General features: G+C 39.6%; 1 protein-coding gene across 1 annotated transcript in view; it reads right to left on the reverse strand.

Moving 5' to 3' along the window:
• The window catches only part of pdzd8 (PDZ domain containing 8), a 64,231-nt gene that overhangs the window by 30,592 nt on the left and 16,805 nt on the right, over positions 1-16,834 (reverse strand). Inside the window, exons 2-3 of the mRNA XM_022199135.2 lie at positions 9,241-9,366; positions 4,402-4,504 (exon numbers count right to left, since the gene is read on the reverse strand). Coding sequence (XP_022054827.2) covers positions 4,402-4,504; positions 9,241-9,366 — 229 coding nt within the window. The remainder of the gene's footprint in view (positions 1-4,401; positions 4,505-9,240; positions 9,367-16,834) is intronic.

The following is a 16,834-nucleotide window of genomic DNA, read 5'->3' on the forward strand; positions in this document are numbered from 1 at the left end:
ACCAAAATTATCCTAAATCAGCTCCAAAAAAAAAACAACAAAACTTAAATTTGTTGTTGACCAGTGTAATAATAATAATTAGGTGCCACTTCGGAAGGTCTTATGAGAAACCAGTGCTTGCAAAAGGTTCCTAGGTATGTATTGAATATGCACAAACTGGCATTGGAGGAATGGATATGCCATCTCGGCTGCAGTCTGAATCTAAGTGGTACGATGCGAATCGGCGATCAGCGTTTAAGGGTTAAATCATTGACCTTTAATGACCTCAGCCTTCCTGTCTTGAGGGCAGCAAAAGGTCTGAATACTGGTCAGAGTAAAAGCAGACATGATGAGAACAACATGTTTCAGGATGTGGGGTTTGGTAGAGAGGCCTTGATGATAAATGAATGCTCCTACTGTTTGCAGCGTTTTATGTTTTTCACAAAACAGTGCCCCATATTCAAACAACGCATGTGATTCCAGTTAGTCCACATTAAACAAAGAATACTCTATGAAAGTAAGTAAATAAACATTGTCGGCTTTTGGAATGTAAAGAATCATTGTGCATATCTATTGATGCGACACCAATGTCTGAACAGACCTCTCAGCTCCGGCAGTACCACACCTGAACGGCATATAAAAGCTGTTCCAACACACATTTCACTGCGTGTGAAAGAGCCATACTGCTCAATGCAAATCACAAGTAATGAGAAGCACCGAGAAAAAACAAGAACAGAGATACCAAATGTCAAACCTATCAGCACCACTTCATAATAACCGAGCTGTACAAATAATATGTGGGCAACTGAAAACACTGAGCAAACAGAAATCTCATTTAAAAAAAACAACCTGTCTCTTTTAGACATATTCAAAAATGCTATTGAGATTTTCCATTGTGTATGAAATCAAAAACTAAACAAAGATACGCAGCTGGAAGATCGAGATTTTCAACCAGCAATGAAAAGCCTGTTGAACACACTCCAAGGGCCCTTAATGATTAGAGCAGGTTGAGAAGACAGACACGTGGTGCAGTGAAAAGCAGGAGCGCGTGGTTAAAATGAGAAAACATTCAAATGGCATAAAAGCTATTAACATATGCAAGACAAGCAAATGTTTTAATAAAAGAAGCCAGGGAAGCTCATATCTGGCAATTATCTGGGAAAAAAGGCAGAGAAAGACAGCAAAATGACCTTTTCCAGATGTTACAGCCTTTAATCTTTACTACAGAGCCCTGCTGGGGACATGCAGACTGGAGAAGTCTGATAAATCAGGCTCAAATGCCACCATGGATCTGCATTTGTATGCGTATATTAACAAAAAAGGGATACAAGTGCTTTGAAGTGGGTCCACTTGGAGAGGGCTGTGCTGTGTCGATGAGGGAAACGGTTCACACATTCGTTAGTTACTGCAAAGCTGACTGCACCTTCAACTCACTGTGGGGTGGCTCAGTTCGATCAGTCGTGAGGGAAGGTTATATACACACACGTGTTGTATGAGTCCAAGATATGCAGCAACAAACTTATTTTGGTTGCCGTCGTCGTTTAGCTCAGAGCAAAACAGAAGATCCATGACTGGTCAGTCACTGTCTACACCTAGAAATGTCACTATTTTTAAAATACAGTGTCCCTCAAGTCTGGAGATATTGGAAATCTCATTAACTACAATTTTTTGCCTCCACAGACTAAATATGGCTCTTATATTATACATATATTTGTTTAATTAGCAAATATATATTAAATTTAATATATAAAAAATATATTGAATAAAATGTTGAAAATTTAGTTTCTTGAAAATATGTATTTTTTTTCCCTGTGTCCAGACTATAAGGACACCGTGGACAGTATTTCCATGCGTCAACATGGTCCATTGCCCATTAAGATTTTACACAGCAAAAGTAAAATGTGATGTACTGTTGCACATTAAAAGTAGCTCAAAGTACACACAATTTGTCATCAATATAAGTATAATAATGAACAGTGGTGGCCTCTATTCTTTATCTCTACATTAAGACATGTAGGACTGGAACAAATGTTTTTGTATTTATTAATGTTGAGAATATTTTTGCTATTAAGTGAATAGTTTTTAGGTCTATAAATGTTTAAAAAAAGAAACATTACAACTTCCTTTAGCCCATGGAGACAGCATCAAATGGATTAATTCTTCTGTTCATTGTCTGATCAGCTGATCTTTAACATACTAAAATGTAAGACAAAGAAAAATTCACACGGCAAATCAAAAGTTTCGGTTTGAATAAAAATAACCTATACAATCAATATCAAAACATATGAGAATTAGTTTTCTTGCAACCAATTAAATGACTCAGTGCTGCAGCTAAAGTCACAACACGGCCCAAACATTCGGAATAAACGTTTTAATCATCCACGTCACACAGTAGCTGTCAAATGTCAGAAAGTCGGAATGATAGCAGACTGATTAGCATTCTTGTGTATCTGGGGTGGTGTATTGTTTGTCACCGTTATTAGCAGTTCATTAATGTTATAGATTTCTTCTCTGTACAATTATTTCATCTAGAATATCGTATTATACATGACATCTAGTTCTAGTTAAGGTTCTAGTTTCAATTCTTCTAAATCTGCAACTTAAATTTGAGTGATACTTTTTTTTTTTCAAATTAAGTTTTCTGAATAATCAAATGTTAGGATTAAAATTTGTATTTACAGAGTAACTGTTAAGTCACACCTCCAGTACTATTGAGAAGAAACCTACAGCACCTGTTTCATAAATACTGTTTTTGAATGAGATGAAAGATTAGGCGGCTAGTACTGATATTTCACTGCCCCCTGCTGGAGGAAGAATCAACTCCTCCATAGTCATTAAACATAACGCACGGAAACGGTACAGGCCAATTACTGCTCCACACAATACAAATAATCTTTGAGCCATTGCAAATGTCATTCAGAAGTGTGTGGCAAGGATAGCGGCATCAGCCTTTGCTGGAGCCAGAGCCGGTAATTAGGACTGACATTTCCCTCTAAAACGGTCATTAGTCACTTCCAAACAAGCCTGATGTGATAACTGTAATATCTCTAAATTGCAGCAATTAGAAAAGGTTTGCCGGAGGGCCTGAAAATCTTCTTTGCCGCTCAAAATGTCAACAATGGAATAATCTCATCAGTGCAAAGAAGATGACAATAAGCTTATATTAATGTGTCAGTATGACAAGGTGTCCAATATGCAGCGTCTGCAGAGGAAATATTTGTTACATATCCGACTGCTTGAAACGCTCACTTTTTTTTTTTTTTTTTTTTTTAACAGTTCTGAGACGCCAATGTTGGACACAGTTTTTCTGCATCAATTGTGAATTTACTGACTTCACTTTAGTACTACAACTGTCACCAATAAACATTTGACTGTCGCACACACAAAGAAGCTGTAATATTACATCTCTTTGGTTACCTCAGTCCTCAGCTTACAAGCATGAAGAAATCAAACACACCTACATAGTTTGTTAAAACAGCCTGTGTACAGTGCATGGATGCTGGGACTGCTTCTTAAATGATGGTGAAGCAGCACCCTCTGCTGGTTGGATAGTGGACTGTGGATAGTGAGCTCAATTTTCCCTTTTGAAATGTGGGTAGCTGCATGGACAGCTATTACACTCAGGTCCCATGGCATCAAATTCTGATACTTAATGAGGGTTTTATCAGCAAACCTACTGTTTCAGAAAACTGTATTTGTCCCCAGGGGGCAATTGAAAAGGTACATAGAGCAGGCAGCGCAACAATGACGTAAGAAATTAGAGACAAGTAACAAAACAAACAGAAATAAATATATACACAAATATAGAAAATGTAATATAAGAATAAAATAAAATGAAAAGAAATAAAAAAAACTTTGTAAGATGCTAGTGTAAATATGACAGGGTTAGCAAAAGGTGGCCACTAGCTAATGCTAGTGGATCTACTGCAGCAGCGAGTCTGTTCTCACTGTGTTCATGGAGAAGAAGTTTCTCAAATTATTCAAAGTTTAAAAAAAAAAAAAAAAAACATAGGATACTATGTACTAACTACTCAGACTTGACAAAATACATGAACAACATGACAATAAAAAAAAAATTGGTCTACGAGCCAACCGGTCGTGTATTTTGTGTTGCGAGTTAATGTTATGATTTCAAAAGAAGCTCTACTTTATGCATTTCTAAGTTTTTCTAGTTTTGATGTCCTCAGTATTAATCTACAGTGTAGAAAATAATTCTAAAGTTTTAACAGAGAAGGGCGTTTCCAAATTTTAGACAAGTACTGTAGAAACATCTGTGAGCATCTGGACTTTTTGTTCCTTTCTGACGTGTCAGACGCTTTATGCAGAATTGTTCTAAAATTACTTTCTTGCAGCAGAAGTATGACTCTGTGCTAAATCAGCAGACAAAGTAATAAGGAAGGTTTAAAGGCAAAAAACACCCACCCGTTTGATGGAGCTCCGGGTTTTCTCCTTCCATTGGTGGCTGCTCAGCTCCAGAGTGCAGTGAACATAAGTTTCTCTGTCATAGGAGCCCAGGATGAACAGTCTGCAGAGAGACAACAAGAGAGATGAGAACTACAGCAACTGTGATTGTGGCATTTAGAAGCAGCAGTAAAGTGGAATTTATCACCGACTTGTGTTTCTTGTCCTGAAATGATGGGAATATTTGATGTAGCATGTGAAACCAATCCAATGACGCCTTTTGGATTGTTTGATTACTGTCAATCAAATCCGTGTAAACCACAGCCACACCAACTTCAGCCTGTTCAATTCTGTACTTTTTCAAACTGTAACACTGATTGCTGCATATTTTTGCAATGACAGTTTTGTTTTAATGCCCTTTATGTAAAGCACACATAATTGCTGCATAGTGCAATAAAATATACTTGCCTCGTCTTAAATCTAAGCAATCTCTAAAGTCTTTTTTCCCCCAAACAGATACTTGGTTATCAAATTATTACATACAGCAAGATGCAATCTAACAACCTCCGTGCAATAAATCCTCCCTTCATGAAGATTCTAATGTTCAACTGTTTTCAGTGATTACCTGATCATTTTGGATGTTTTTTTCCTGTTTAGCTTCCCCCCCAAACACTGGCTGGCCAAAGTAAATAAAATGTAGTGCAGTTTAACATGACTACAAAGCATAATCTTCAAAACAACTCTACAGAACGGCACACTTCTGTTTATAGAGAGGTGTTCTAATATTGAACATTGTAAACAATCATTGCTAGATTTGAGTTGAATTAAAATGATTTATGACTTCACTATAGAATCCTTCTTGCTGTCTTATATTACTAATTATAAACTATCAACAATTATTCCATTTTAACCCACTGCTGTATTGAAATACCATTTTATATCCGACTGTGTACTGAAAGACAGGATGACATCACAGCAAAACATTTTTGGCTGCTGCTGCCCCCTGCTGTGCTGAGACAATCAATGCATCAGAGGAATTTCCTCTCATAAGAAGCTTCTGCCCGACTTCACCTGGATCTGAAAAGGGTGTACGTCTACACTAACAATTATCCAGGAACGGCATCACCAGTGCGATCTTCAACAGAAACATGTCACTGGTCGTCCTTAACCAGCTCTGAATCTTTTCCTGAATCTCAAATTAGATGTTAAATGCGTCCCTCTTCTGGACTTCCACGGTGTTCTACACCCTATATGATTTACACAATAAAACCCCGAATAATAAATCACGCATACTCAAATTGCACAGCTACAAAAGTGCCTCTAAACATATCTTGTAGGGAATAAGTGATATAATAGGGCAGGGAGAGAAGAGAGACTGGATAGTTATAATGGGCAAGATATGAATTATTAATAGATGAGCCTGATCTGATCATCCTGTGGTCTATCAAACACACCCAACCCATGAACACACAAACACATATGCACACACCTGTGTCTCTTCAAGGAAACCGAGGAAAGACTCTCCATCAGAGCAAACCTCAGCTAACAGATCTGAGTCTTTGACAATTAAAATTTAATCATGTCAGCTTTGGAGAAGACTGATGAAGGATTGTGTGTTTTTGTCCAATATAATGGCCTTAATAGAATCTATAGTGCTTGAAGATGCAATTGCAACTAGCACATAGATGACCAAAAAAAAAAAATGACCAAAAAAATCATGTATTCCTTCAATGAACATTTCCATTGTGTAGCATTCAGAGCGGCCAATTCTGTTCCATATTTTGTAGTTTTTTTTCCTTTGAAAAGTCTGCATGAACCTGCTGTTTCATCAAAAAGTCTAACAATCCCAGAAATGTACAATATGACTTCACATTAGATGTCAGCTAGCTTCTGTCTAAAGCTGCTTACCAGCTGACAGTCAATATATTCTCAACCTGTGGGAAACGCTGCTTCCAGTTAGGTATCACATCAGGTGGGAACGGTACACAAATCTCAGTTTCAGAGTCATGGTTTGGCACATTTTTATTACACGAGAGAACTTTCTTTTAAACTTCTTTTTCAGTCTCTTTGTATTCTGTCACACAAAAGCTAACCAACTAGCCTAGCCGCGCTAGACAACCCACGGCAGCGAATTTAATTCTCTGCCAGGGTGGGTCTAGTTACCCTCCATAAGGCTCGAGGATGGATGCTCCTAAAACTGGCCGGATGAGTCACCATGAAGTGTAGAGTCAGAAGGCGGGCGTAACTAAGTGACAACAGAGGCACGACGATTCTGACAGAAACAACCGGCGCACAATAAACAGTTATCTTTCGACTCGGCTTTGGCCACAGCCCTTAAAGATTTGAAGCTAAAATTCAATTTGAAAGATAAACAAAGGACGGCACTGAAGTGTTTCATTGAGAAGAAAGACGTATTTGTACTTATGCCGACGGGATATGGCAAATCCTTAATATACCAGTTGGGAAGCTAATGGGACTTAGCCACAATCCGCCGGCGCTCAAGGAACTACGTCAGCGTATTCGTTGCGCTGATTGGTTGTATACCTACCCAATTGCTGCAGAGTGATTTGAAAGACAAACTTTTAGCCCGCCTCCCTCCCTGTCGAGCGGCCCTAGACCCTTGTGCCTTCAGAACATGTGTCTAGCGTGGCTAGGCTACTAACCAACTGGAGACATTTCTAACTGAAACAGAAAGAAATGTTTGTTCTCAAGTGTAAAGCACAAAAAATAAAACTGTCATGAAGACAAGTGCAGGCAGTATATTCATATTGCCATTAAATTAAGCAGTAAAGCTCGCAGTGCAGCTTCTACTTTAAAATTAACAATTTCTCCTGTTTTGTCAACAGCCACTGTGATGTAAGTGCCGTTTGCTTTGGTAACATTTTTGGTCCTCTACTTTTTCGATCGGCTGCTTAAAAGTATCAGAGATCGGGTCAGATTCCAGTTTACTTTTAGTTTTTTGCTTCGCTCTGATGATTGGCATATCTGAGTGATGCCACTAAATATACATTAACATTTCTGATGCGTTTCAACACTCATGCTGACAAACCGCCCTCAGTCGATCCACCACTCACTCTCTCACCCTTAAGGAGTTCACTGGGAACATGAAATTTAACCACAATGCGAATTTGAAAGAAGCAGTCGGCTCTTGTGGCTCCTGTCTGCTATTCTATACTAACCATAGAGTGGCTGATGCAGATGAAAACCAGACTAAGTCGCGCTTAGCATGATAACTAGCCAACAACTTACAGGTTAAAGTTTCCAGATGGAAGTCACGCTTTCAAAACTTGGTTCCCCATTACATTCACTAGTCTTTGTATGGCATATTCGACTGCATACTGTTACATTCTGTGGTGTGTAAGTGGGATTGTGTTTCCCTTGTCTTTTTTTCTGTTCCTAGTAGGGCTGGACCCGAATATCCCGAATATCCGAATATTCGTTCGCTACGGCACTATCCGGATATTAATTTGGTATCCGGGAGACCAGACAAACGGATCCGACTATTCGGGCCGTCTCCGCTGCCACGCCGCCGCACGAACGGATCCGAATATTCGGGCCGTCTGGTGAAGCTTGTTTTGTGTTGAGCTATTGTTTCTCCTTTGTTAGAAAAATATATTCCTCTCTGTTGAGGCTGCACCCAATTTTCCTTGTCTCTGTATATATTCATTCTGACTACTCGTTACTCCCCTCATCCCCTGGTTTACGGGACGTAACATTTTTTTTTGGGGGGGGTAAACTACAACGTTCATACCATGACTGCTAAAGAAGAACACAACCGTTGCACCGCCATTCTCACAGTATGGTCTACCCACAAAGAGTCAAAGTCGAGGCACAATTTGAAAAAGACCCACACGTGACTATTTTTCAGTGAGCTTCACCTCAGTATCCATAAATTCACTTAATTCTTCATACCTATGAAGTGTCATTGTGTTTAGACTGACCTACACTACTGTTCAAAAGTTTGGGGTCACTTAGAAATGTCCATATTTTTGAAAGAAAAGCAGTTTTTAATCAATGAAGATAACATTAAATGGATCAGAAATACAGTTTAGACATTGTTCATGTGGTAAATGATTATTCTAGCTGGAAATGGCAGATTCTTAATGGAATATCTACATAGGGGTACAGAGGAACATTTCCAGCAACCATCACTCCTGTGTTCTAATGCTACATTGTGTTCGCTATTCATGTTGCAAGGTTAATTGATTAGAAAAACCCTTGTGCAATTAAGTTAGCACATGAATGAAAGTGTGAGTTTCCATGTAAAAAGGGGGAATTGCCCGAATGACCCCAAACTTTTGAACGTTAGCGTATAAGTAGAATAAAAAGCTAATATGACTGAAAATGCATTCTGCTCCTGTTCTTTCATATTTTTAGTAGACCAACAGCCATCTCATAAGCGCATTGCATTTTTCATCAAATGGATCTACCGGCCAAATGAGGTGAACAAAATACCATTAACGTGCCATTAAAATGAAAGCGAGTGGGAATTCTGGCACAAGAGGTTCTGGCAACAAAAAAGGCTGGCTGGCTGAGCTTTTGCTGACACACAATGTCACATCATCCTGCAAGAGGCTGCATTAACCATTTGCATGCAGCCAAGAACATACAAGATTAGATAGGATTAAATGGTTGTCCTTGTGTTGGTTCTCCTGCCTTCCAGTATCATGGAAATATAGAAGAAACAGGAGTCTAGATTGCTGCTTCAAAGCACACAATTGCCTCAAATATGACTGTGTGATGATGTATTAAGTTTTCACTAACCACAGCCTCAGACCAAAGTACACAGGAGTATGTGAAGAGGGGTGCTGAGATAAATAAGGTGTTTGGAGAGTTACAGGAGGAACTGAAGTGTCTCACCTGCTACATTCAATGAGGGTGACTTTGAGTCTGCCTTCCACCAGCCTGCTGTCCTGGACTGACAGATCCAAATCACAGGTCGAACCCAGTGGAGGCTGCACTTGGAACGGGAAGAACGGCTTATATCTGGAGAGAGAAACAGAAGCATCCAATTCAATCTCTTTAAAAAAAACAACAACAACCAGCTAATATAACTGCATTTCCATAGATGACTCAGTTGTTGACAACAAATTAAGTTAATGAGATTTTAAAAACCTGCTACCAGCTTTGAGAGTGTTATGGCCACCAGTATTGGTGTGCCGTCTGGTTTCTGGGGTGATGTCCTGTTGGGCCTTTGTGTGGGGGAAAATTACATGTGTGGGTCAGCTGTGGTTGTTCCAGAGTCTCTGGAACCCCAGCTGCCAGCCTTTCCAGCTGATGACACCAGAGCTGACGACCTGCACTGAAATCTGTTCTCCCCGCCCTTCGACCTCCCTGACTGGGCCACCCTCCAGCTCCCCTCCACCTCTGTCCAACCAGACACAGCTGCCACACCTGCAGGCTATATACCTGCAACCATGCTGTCAGTCAGTGTGGCTGGTATCTGTGACCAGTCCACCCTGGTGCCTCTTTGTGTGTGTTATGTTGGTGTTGTTTCTGTGATGTGTCTGTCTGTAGGCACATGTGGTTGGGTTGGTGGGTACCGCAGACACTTTTGGTGAATGCTACAGACACTTTGGGCTTAGTGAAGAAGCCATTTGTTCTTAATTATTCATGACCTGTGTAAGGCACCAGGTTTGTATAGTTTGTTTTTGCACACTTTGTATTAGTTTCTGTTACTGGTGGTGGGTGTTGCTGTTGTACTTGTGTTTAGCTAGGGAGTTTAGTTTCTTTGTTTTGGCTTTAGATAGTTAAACTCTGTTAGCCTTCATTTGGTTCTATTCTGTTCTTTGATTTAGCAACACTCACTCGTTTTGTGTTCTGTATTGTCACTCTTTTGTTCCATTCGCCACGAAGCAATAAATCCCTTCACCTAAACCAATTACACTCTGGTTTTTTTGTTGCATCCAGCCAACCCTTAGAGGTTGGATCGTAGCAGAGTGGCATAAACTCTTACAATGTGGGAGGTATCAGCTGTGGTGGGCATTATTTGTAAATTATTTAACCAGAAGGCAGAATCACACTGAATGCTGGTTAGACTGGGACAACATGTATTGGGTGTGGTGCCTGGAAGAGAACTGGTTCTCTGAGTGCAGACGCCTTGATTAAAAATAGTCACTGCAATGTAAGCATCATGTCTTGCTCTGGGCTGGTACTCCTGTTGTTTGCCCAGAGCTCCTGCTGTTCTAAATAGAGCCCTTTGTTCAAGCAAATCATTCACATTAATTATAAAACTGGCATCTGTCCATACGTGTGATAAATATGGTCACAAGGGTTTTGTCAAATTTACCCAAAAAGAAAAGGAAAAAACCTTTCACATGTACAGTATTTTGTGTGCATCCTCTCTGGCTCTGAACCAGACAAACAATGGGTATACTGCTTTGTGACTGAGTCTTATCAAGATTCCTGTTTCCACTGTAGATTCAACAAGAATAAACAATGTGGAGTACGATTCAAAACTGACTAAATTCAGTGCGTTATGAAGAAATTAAGAGCACCCTGTGAACTCAAGAGAAATCATGGGAAGCAGGCAACACACAGTGTATACCGTCAATCACTTAAAGTAAACTTAAGACTCATGCTGCCAACTGACTCATTTGCAGTCCTGACACAAACCTCTAACATGAGCTGATTTTTAGGGGTGCATCCATTTTTTCCCTGACTTTTGGGTGTTTTCTTCAAGTATGAAATGATAGTGTTTCCTGCCAGATGGAGTTGCAGCAGTGGAGGTGAGGCACATGTGTGAATTTAGATTCATTTATTTTCTGTGCTGTCACAATCGCATCCTGCCAGGAGGTTTCTTTGTGTTTGATAAATAAACAGAAGGGCACCTGAGGCCTCAGTGCACACAGTAATGACCAGGGCAAATGTCTGTCTAGCTGACATATGAGGTGTGAGGAAAACGCGTTTGTTGCACATAATTCAAGTATAACCTTCAACAGATTTCGGCATTTATTGAACAAAAAATATAATATCAACAACCACCCATATATAGTACAATCACAGAACAAATGTGCCTTCAACCCACGTGTCGTCCCACTCCCTCCCTTCTCTTCATCACAATCCTTGACTTCATCCATCATTCACACCTCCAGCTTCTCCAACCTTTCCACCTCCATCTAGTCCACTCCATACCCTCCCTCCCACAGTCTCAGAGGTGGCACAGCTGGTCTCTGGTCGACAGCAACTGATCCATAAATGGCTCCAAATGTTTACTTCAAATATACATGCTTCCTTGTGTACTCCTGTGAAATGATTGCTTCTACTGCATCATTACTGTCTGATACTCATGTGCAGTTACAGGATTGTTCTCCCTGCAGCAAATATATGTTGTATATATACTTTCTTATGTATATGCTTTACCCACAAGTGTGTTAATTGACGTGGAAATAAAGTGTCATCTACTTCACAAACACGGCTATGAAGTTTGCCGATGACACCGCTGTAGTAGACCCACTACAGAGAGGAGATCAGCACACTATTCAGTGATGCTCTTTATCTTAAATAAATCCCATGGGGAAAAAAAACAAACATCCACTGACAGTTCAAATCTGTGTTTCAGAGTCGGATAGATTTCATTCCTCTGAATAAGGACAACAACCTTTGTTCTGAATACCAGCAAGACCAAGGAGGTTATCGAGGACAGCAGAAGGTCCAGGAGAACAGGACACGCTCCTCTCCTGATTCAAGAGGAAGTGGCTGAGCATGTTGACAACATCAAGTTCCTGGGCGTCCACATTACATCTGACCTGACCTGGTCCCCGAACACAGCTCACCCAGGAAAGAAGGCTCAGCCAAGACTCTGAAACATGCTGGTCTGTCCCTTCAGCTCCTGGCAAACTTCTACAGGGCCACAATAGAAGCCACCCTCTGTCTCATCGCAACAGTGTGGTCTGGCAGCTGCACACTTCAGAACAGAAAGGACTTAGCCTGGGTGGTGAAAACAGCACAGGGGATTGTGGGAAGTCCTCCTTCAGACCTGGACTCAATATACGCGGGCTGGGTAAAGAGGAAGGCCCGACATATCGTCGCCGACCTCACCCACCCGGGAAATGGACTGTTTGTTCCGCTTCCCTAGGGTAAATGGCACAGGAACATAAAAACTCTGACTTCCAGACTGAAAAACTGTTTTTCTCCCAGAGTTGTGCAGTCCATTTCCCCCTGTACACACAAACAGACACACTATGTGCAATAAAGAGTTTTGTACTGGACTGCACTTTACCACCCATCTCACTGCTCATTTGCACTAATTCTGTTTACATACATATCTTTTGAGTATTTCATTTCATTTGTATATAGTGTGTCTTTTCTATTTTTTAATCTATAGCTGGGAATCATCAATCAAAATTCTGTTGCGTGAAAAGAAAATGACAAAAATGTGACAATATTAGCCAAGACAAGGATGGGGCAATCTGCTCTCCTCTTGAGACAAAATTTAGCAGCAGTAGTCATACTAAAGCAAATTCAACAGGGCCAGATTGACAACAAGGAATGAAAAGCAATTGTTAAACTCGAGGGAGCCTATTCTAACATAATTCAAATAGAAACCCAACAGCAAGATGTGACACAAGGCCTTAAAAATCTCCATTAGCCTGACAGCAACAACTGGGCCAAAGCTTGATGTGTAACAGCAGACTGAAACATAATTCCAAATGTGTCAAACTATTTAATCATGCTGCATGAAGGGGTTCGGGATTAATGTCTATTTTTGCAGAGAATGGTATGAAGATGCAAACTGGTGTACAGGCAATCAGTCTAAAAGGAGGATAAAAACAAAGAGGTCAAATGCAATGACCTCATACGGCATCATGTTGTTTCCTCTGAATGATGGTAACGTTCATCATTTTCGATTCACAGCGTTCATTTCATTGTTGATCAGATGTTTGTTCGGATGTTTTTTGTAATTACAATTATTTGGTACTCATAAATGCCTAAAAGAAATATAAAGTGTTGGTATATTAAAGGTTTGCATACATATTGTATATATGGACAGTCCAAGAAATTAAAATAGGACCAGTAACTTCTGGGGTATCAAGCCCTGATTATTCTCCTTTATAGGTGTGCATACAGATGCCTGCATGCACCACAGATGTACAGTTGCTTTAAAAAGTAATTGGACAATTGGTTTGTGTTATTCCCTCATTTTTTCGTTCAAAAGGAGCAGATAAAGGGTCGAGAGTTCATTTCAAATTTGGTATTTACATTTGGAAGCTGGTGAGGTCACTTTTCAATATGAAGTCCAAATCAAAGCAAAGCCATCAGAGAGATAGCAAAAACATTAGGTATGGCCAAATCAACTGTTTGGTACATTATTTCAAAGAAAGAAAGCACCGGTGAGTTGCAATGTACAAACCACTACTGACCAAAAAGAACATAGAGATTTGTCTTGTATTTGTAAGAAATAAAAATATCTGGATGAGCCCCAAAAGTTTTGTGATGACATCCTGTGGACTCATGAGTCAGGGGTGGAACTTTTGGAGTCAGGTGGAACTTTTGGAAGACATGGGTCCTGTTACATCTGGTGTAAACCTTAGACTGCATTCCACAAGAAGAACATGATACCAACAGTGAAACATGGCGGTTGCAGTGTGATGGTTTGGAGCTGATTTGCTTCCACAGGACCTGGACAACTTCTTATAACTGATGGAGCCATGAACTCTGCTCGCTATCAGAAAATCCTCCTGGAGAAAATCCACCATCAGTTCATGACCTAAAGCTCAGGCACAAAGGATTTATGCAGCAAGACAAAGACGCAAAGCACACAAACAAGTTGACCTCTGGCTTTAAAAAAAAGAACAAAATGAAGATTCTGGAGTGGCTGAGTCAATATACAGTTCAATCCAATCGAGATCAAGACCTTAGAAGGGAAGTTCATGCTCAAAAAACATCTAATGAGGCCAAATTAAAAAGAGAAAAAGGTGGTGATTCCACTGATTCTATGTAACATTTTCAGAAGTTTTAACATTATAAGAACAACAAAACACCTTACTGACAGTATGCAACATTCTGAGGGAATTATAGTTATTATTATTATGACAAAGTTCTAATAATTTACTAATTAGGACTTTGATGCAAGTCTATACCATTGCTTCTAAAAAATGTGCACATCTATAATGGCCCCACCTCCTTCTTGCTCTCCATTCATTCTCCCCATTGGCTGCAGTTCAAGCACACCAGCTCACCCAACAGCTCTGATTAAATACCGTTAAACTACTCTGCACAACACAATGGCAAGTGGCAATATTGGATGAATTCAGCCACAAACGTCCAACCAGCGATATTGAGAACATGCAATTCCTAGAGGAATTGCAAGCCTGATTGCACAGCAGCTATTTTAGCTGATACAGTTCAATACATGTACCATGGGAAGCTGGTATCAAACGTGTGACCTCATGATTTGAAGGCGCTAACAACCAAGCCACAACAGACCTCAAATGACTGCCACAGCACTATTTAGTCATCTGACTTGTCTCAGTCACATGAAATGCAACAGATACATAAACTGAAGTAGTGACACAATAAGATGACAAAGTCTTCTACTCACAAAGAAATCTGACATCAATGTAGACACAAATTTATTTTTTAAAGACAGAAAGCATATCAACTTTATACAGTTTTCTTCTGACTGAAACAGAGACACCACTGCCATTAACAACACATTTTGGTGAAGTGTGTTTACAGTAAGAATTCAGTTTTCTAGTTGTGAGTTTGGCATTTTCAGCAATTTTTAGCAAGTTTCTACACTTTAGACATAAAAGAACATATTGCAAAATGAAGAATTAAGAGGCTAGGGTCAGTCTGCAGGTTCTATTGTAGTGAATGAGAGCTCCACAGTTACTTTTCTGTCAAAGGCTTACTTCAAAAATACAAAAGCTCATTTAAGTTAGATTTTAACACTGTGAGAAAGAACACCCTTGTGGCTCCATTTCGATGGAGATAAATTTGTGCATGTTTGAGCAGGTTAGAATATATATTTTTGCTATCTCCAAATACAACTGCTTTCCACTGTAGCAGGTCACATGACACTGATAAAATCTAAAAACTTTGACTTTCCGTTGAGGGCACATATTTCCAACACTAAACTTCCTTTAGCGAGACAAAACGGAAACGCTAAAAGATCAAAGCCTTGAGGGTATATTTAAATGTTTTAAGTCTTTAAATAGGTCTGTAGGTGCCAGCATGTATAACTAGTACGCCGTGATAGTGGAGAATGTTCAACAAATGTTTGTTCTCCCATAGGAGATCAGTTTAATGAGCAGGTATTTTGTGGTATATTTGGTAATCTTTTCATCTGACTAACGGCATGAAGGTTGATATAATAAACCTGTCTGTGATGCAAACTACACTGCAGCACTATCTAGCTGCTGTGACACTGCAAAAAGAGGTGAAAGACACATTACAAAGCTGCTAACAGCCATTTTTAAATGATAGTACTACTTCCAGCCACAGGCAATTGCAGTTGTGGTGTTTTATAAGCCTCATCATCTCTCACTCCTGGGCCACCAGCCAAAACAACACCTAGACTACAGTGACAGTCCAATCAATGCATGCAGAAGTCTGCTCCCGTCTGCGCTACAAACAGCGAGCTAAAAGGGAATCTGAATGGCTCCAAAATGGCCCGTTGTTTAGACGAGTGTTATCATCCTTCCCCTTCTGACAGGAAATGACAGGCAAAAGAGGTTCAAGTGGAGCAACAACAGATATATGTAGTGTAATTGCGTAACAACCAGCCAGTAGAGCTGAGGGCCGTACCATGAAGCAAGTTTGACAGAACCAAGCCGGCTGAATAAAACCTAAAGCTCCACTCAGATAACAGGTATCATGGCGCTGGTGATCAGCTTTCTTTGCTTCCAGGTTTTCTGCCTTGGACTCTCTCTGCGTCTGTTCAAATAAAAGGGGGCATTGAACGCCTCACGTGACTCTTTCTCTGCACAAAATGAACTGATGCTGTCCCACCTACTTCAGTCAACAGGTTGTGTTAACAATCGTGCCGTCCTGCGGGTCAAAATTGACCCGTTTGAAAATGTGGGAAAGAAATATATTTTCACAGTGAAACTTCTGATGTCCACATTTTCAACATTTTTTGGTGGGAAAAAAGAAATGCTAAAAATGTTTCTTAAGAACATTCACAAATAATATCAACCAAAATCCAGTGAATCTTGCAAGATTGTGGTTGATTTTTTTGTGAATGTTCTTAAAGAAAATATTAGAAGTTTTATTGATACATATGCAATGCCTTTGGATATTTGTAGATTTTTTTTTTTTTTGAAAGATTCATACTGATTTTTTTGAAAATATTTACAAGAATTTTCTTGCCAAATTATTATTATGTTTTTTTTAATTAAAATTTTAAGGGAAACTTTTCAGGAATTATTGGAATTTTCTTCCTGAAGGTTTTGCAAATTTTCATAAATTTGGGGAATTTTTTTTGCTGAATTTTTGGATTTTTTCAGAC

The sequence above is a fragment of the Acanthochromis polyacanthus genome, chromosome 15 (genome assembly GCF_021347895.1).
Source record: "Acanthochromis polyacanthus isolate Apoly-LR-REF ecotype Palm Island chromosome 15, KAUST_Apoly_ChrSc, whole genome shotgun sequence".
Lineage (NCBI taxonomy): Eukaryota > Metazoa > Chordata > Actinopteri > Pomacentridae > Acanthochromis > Acanthochromis polyacanthus.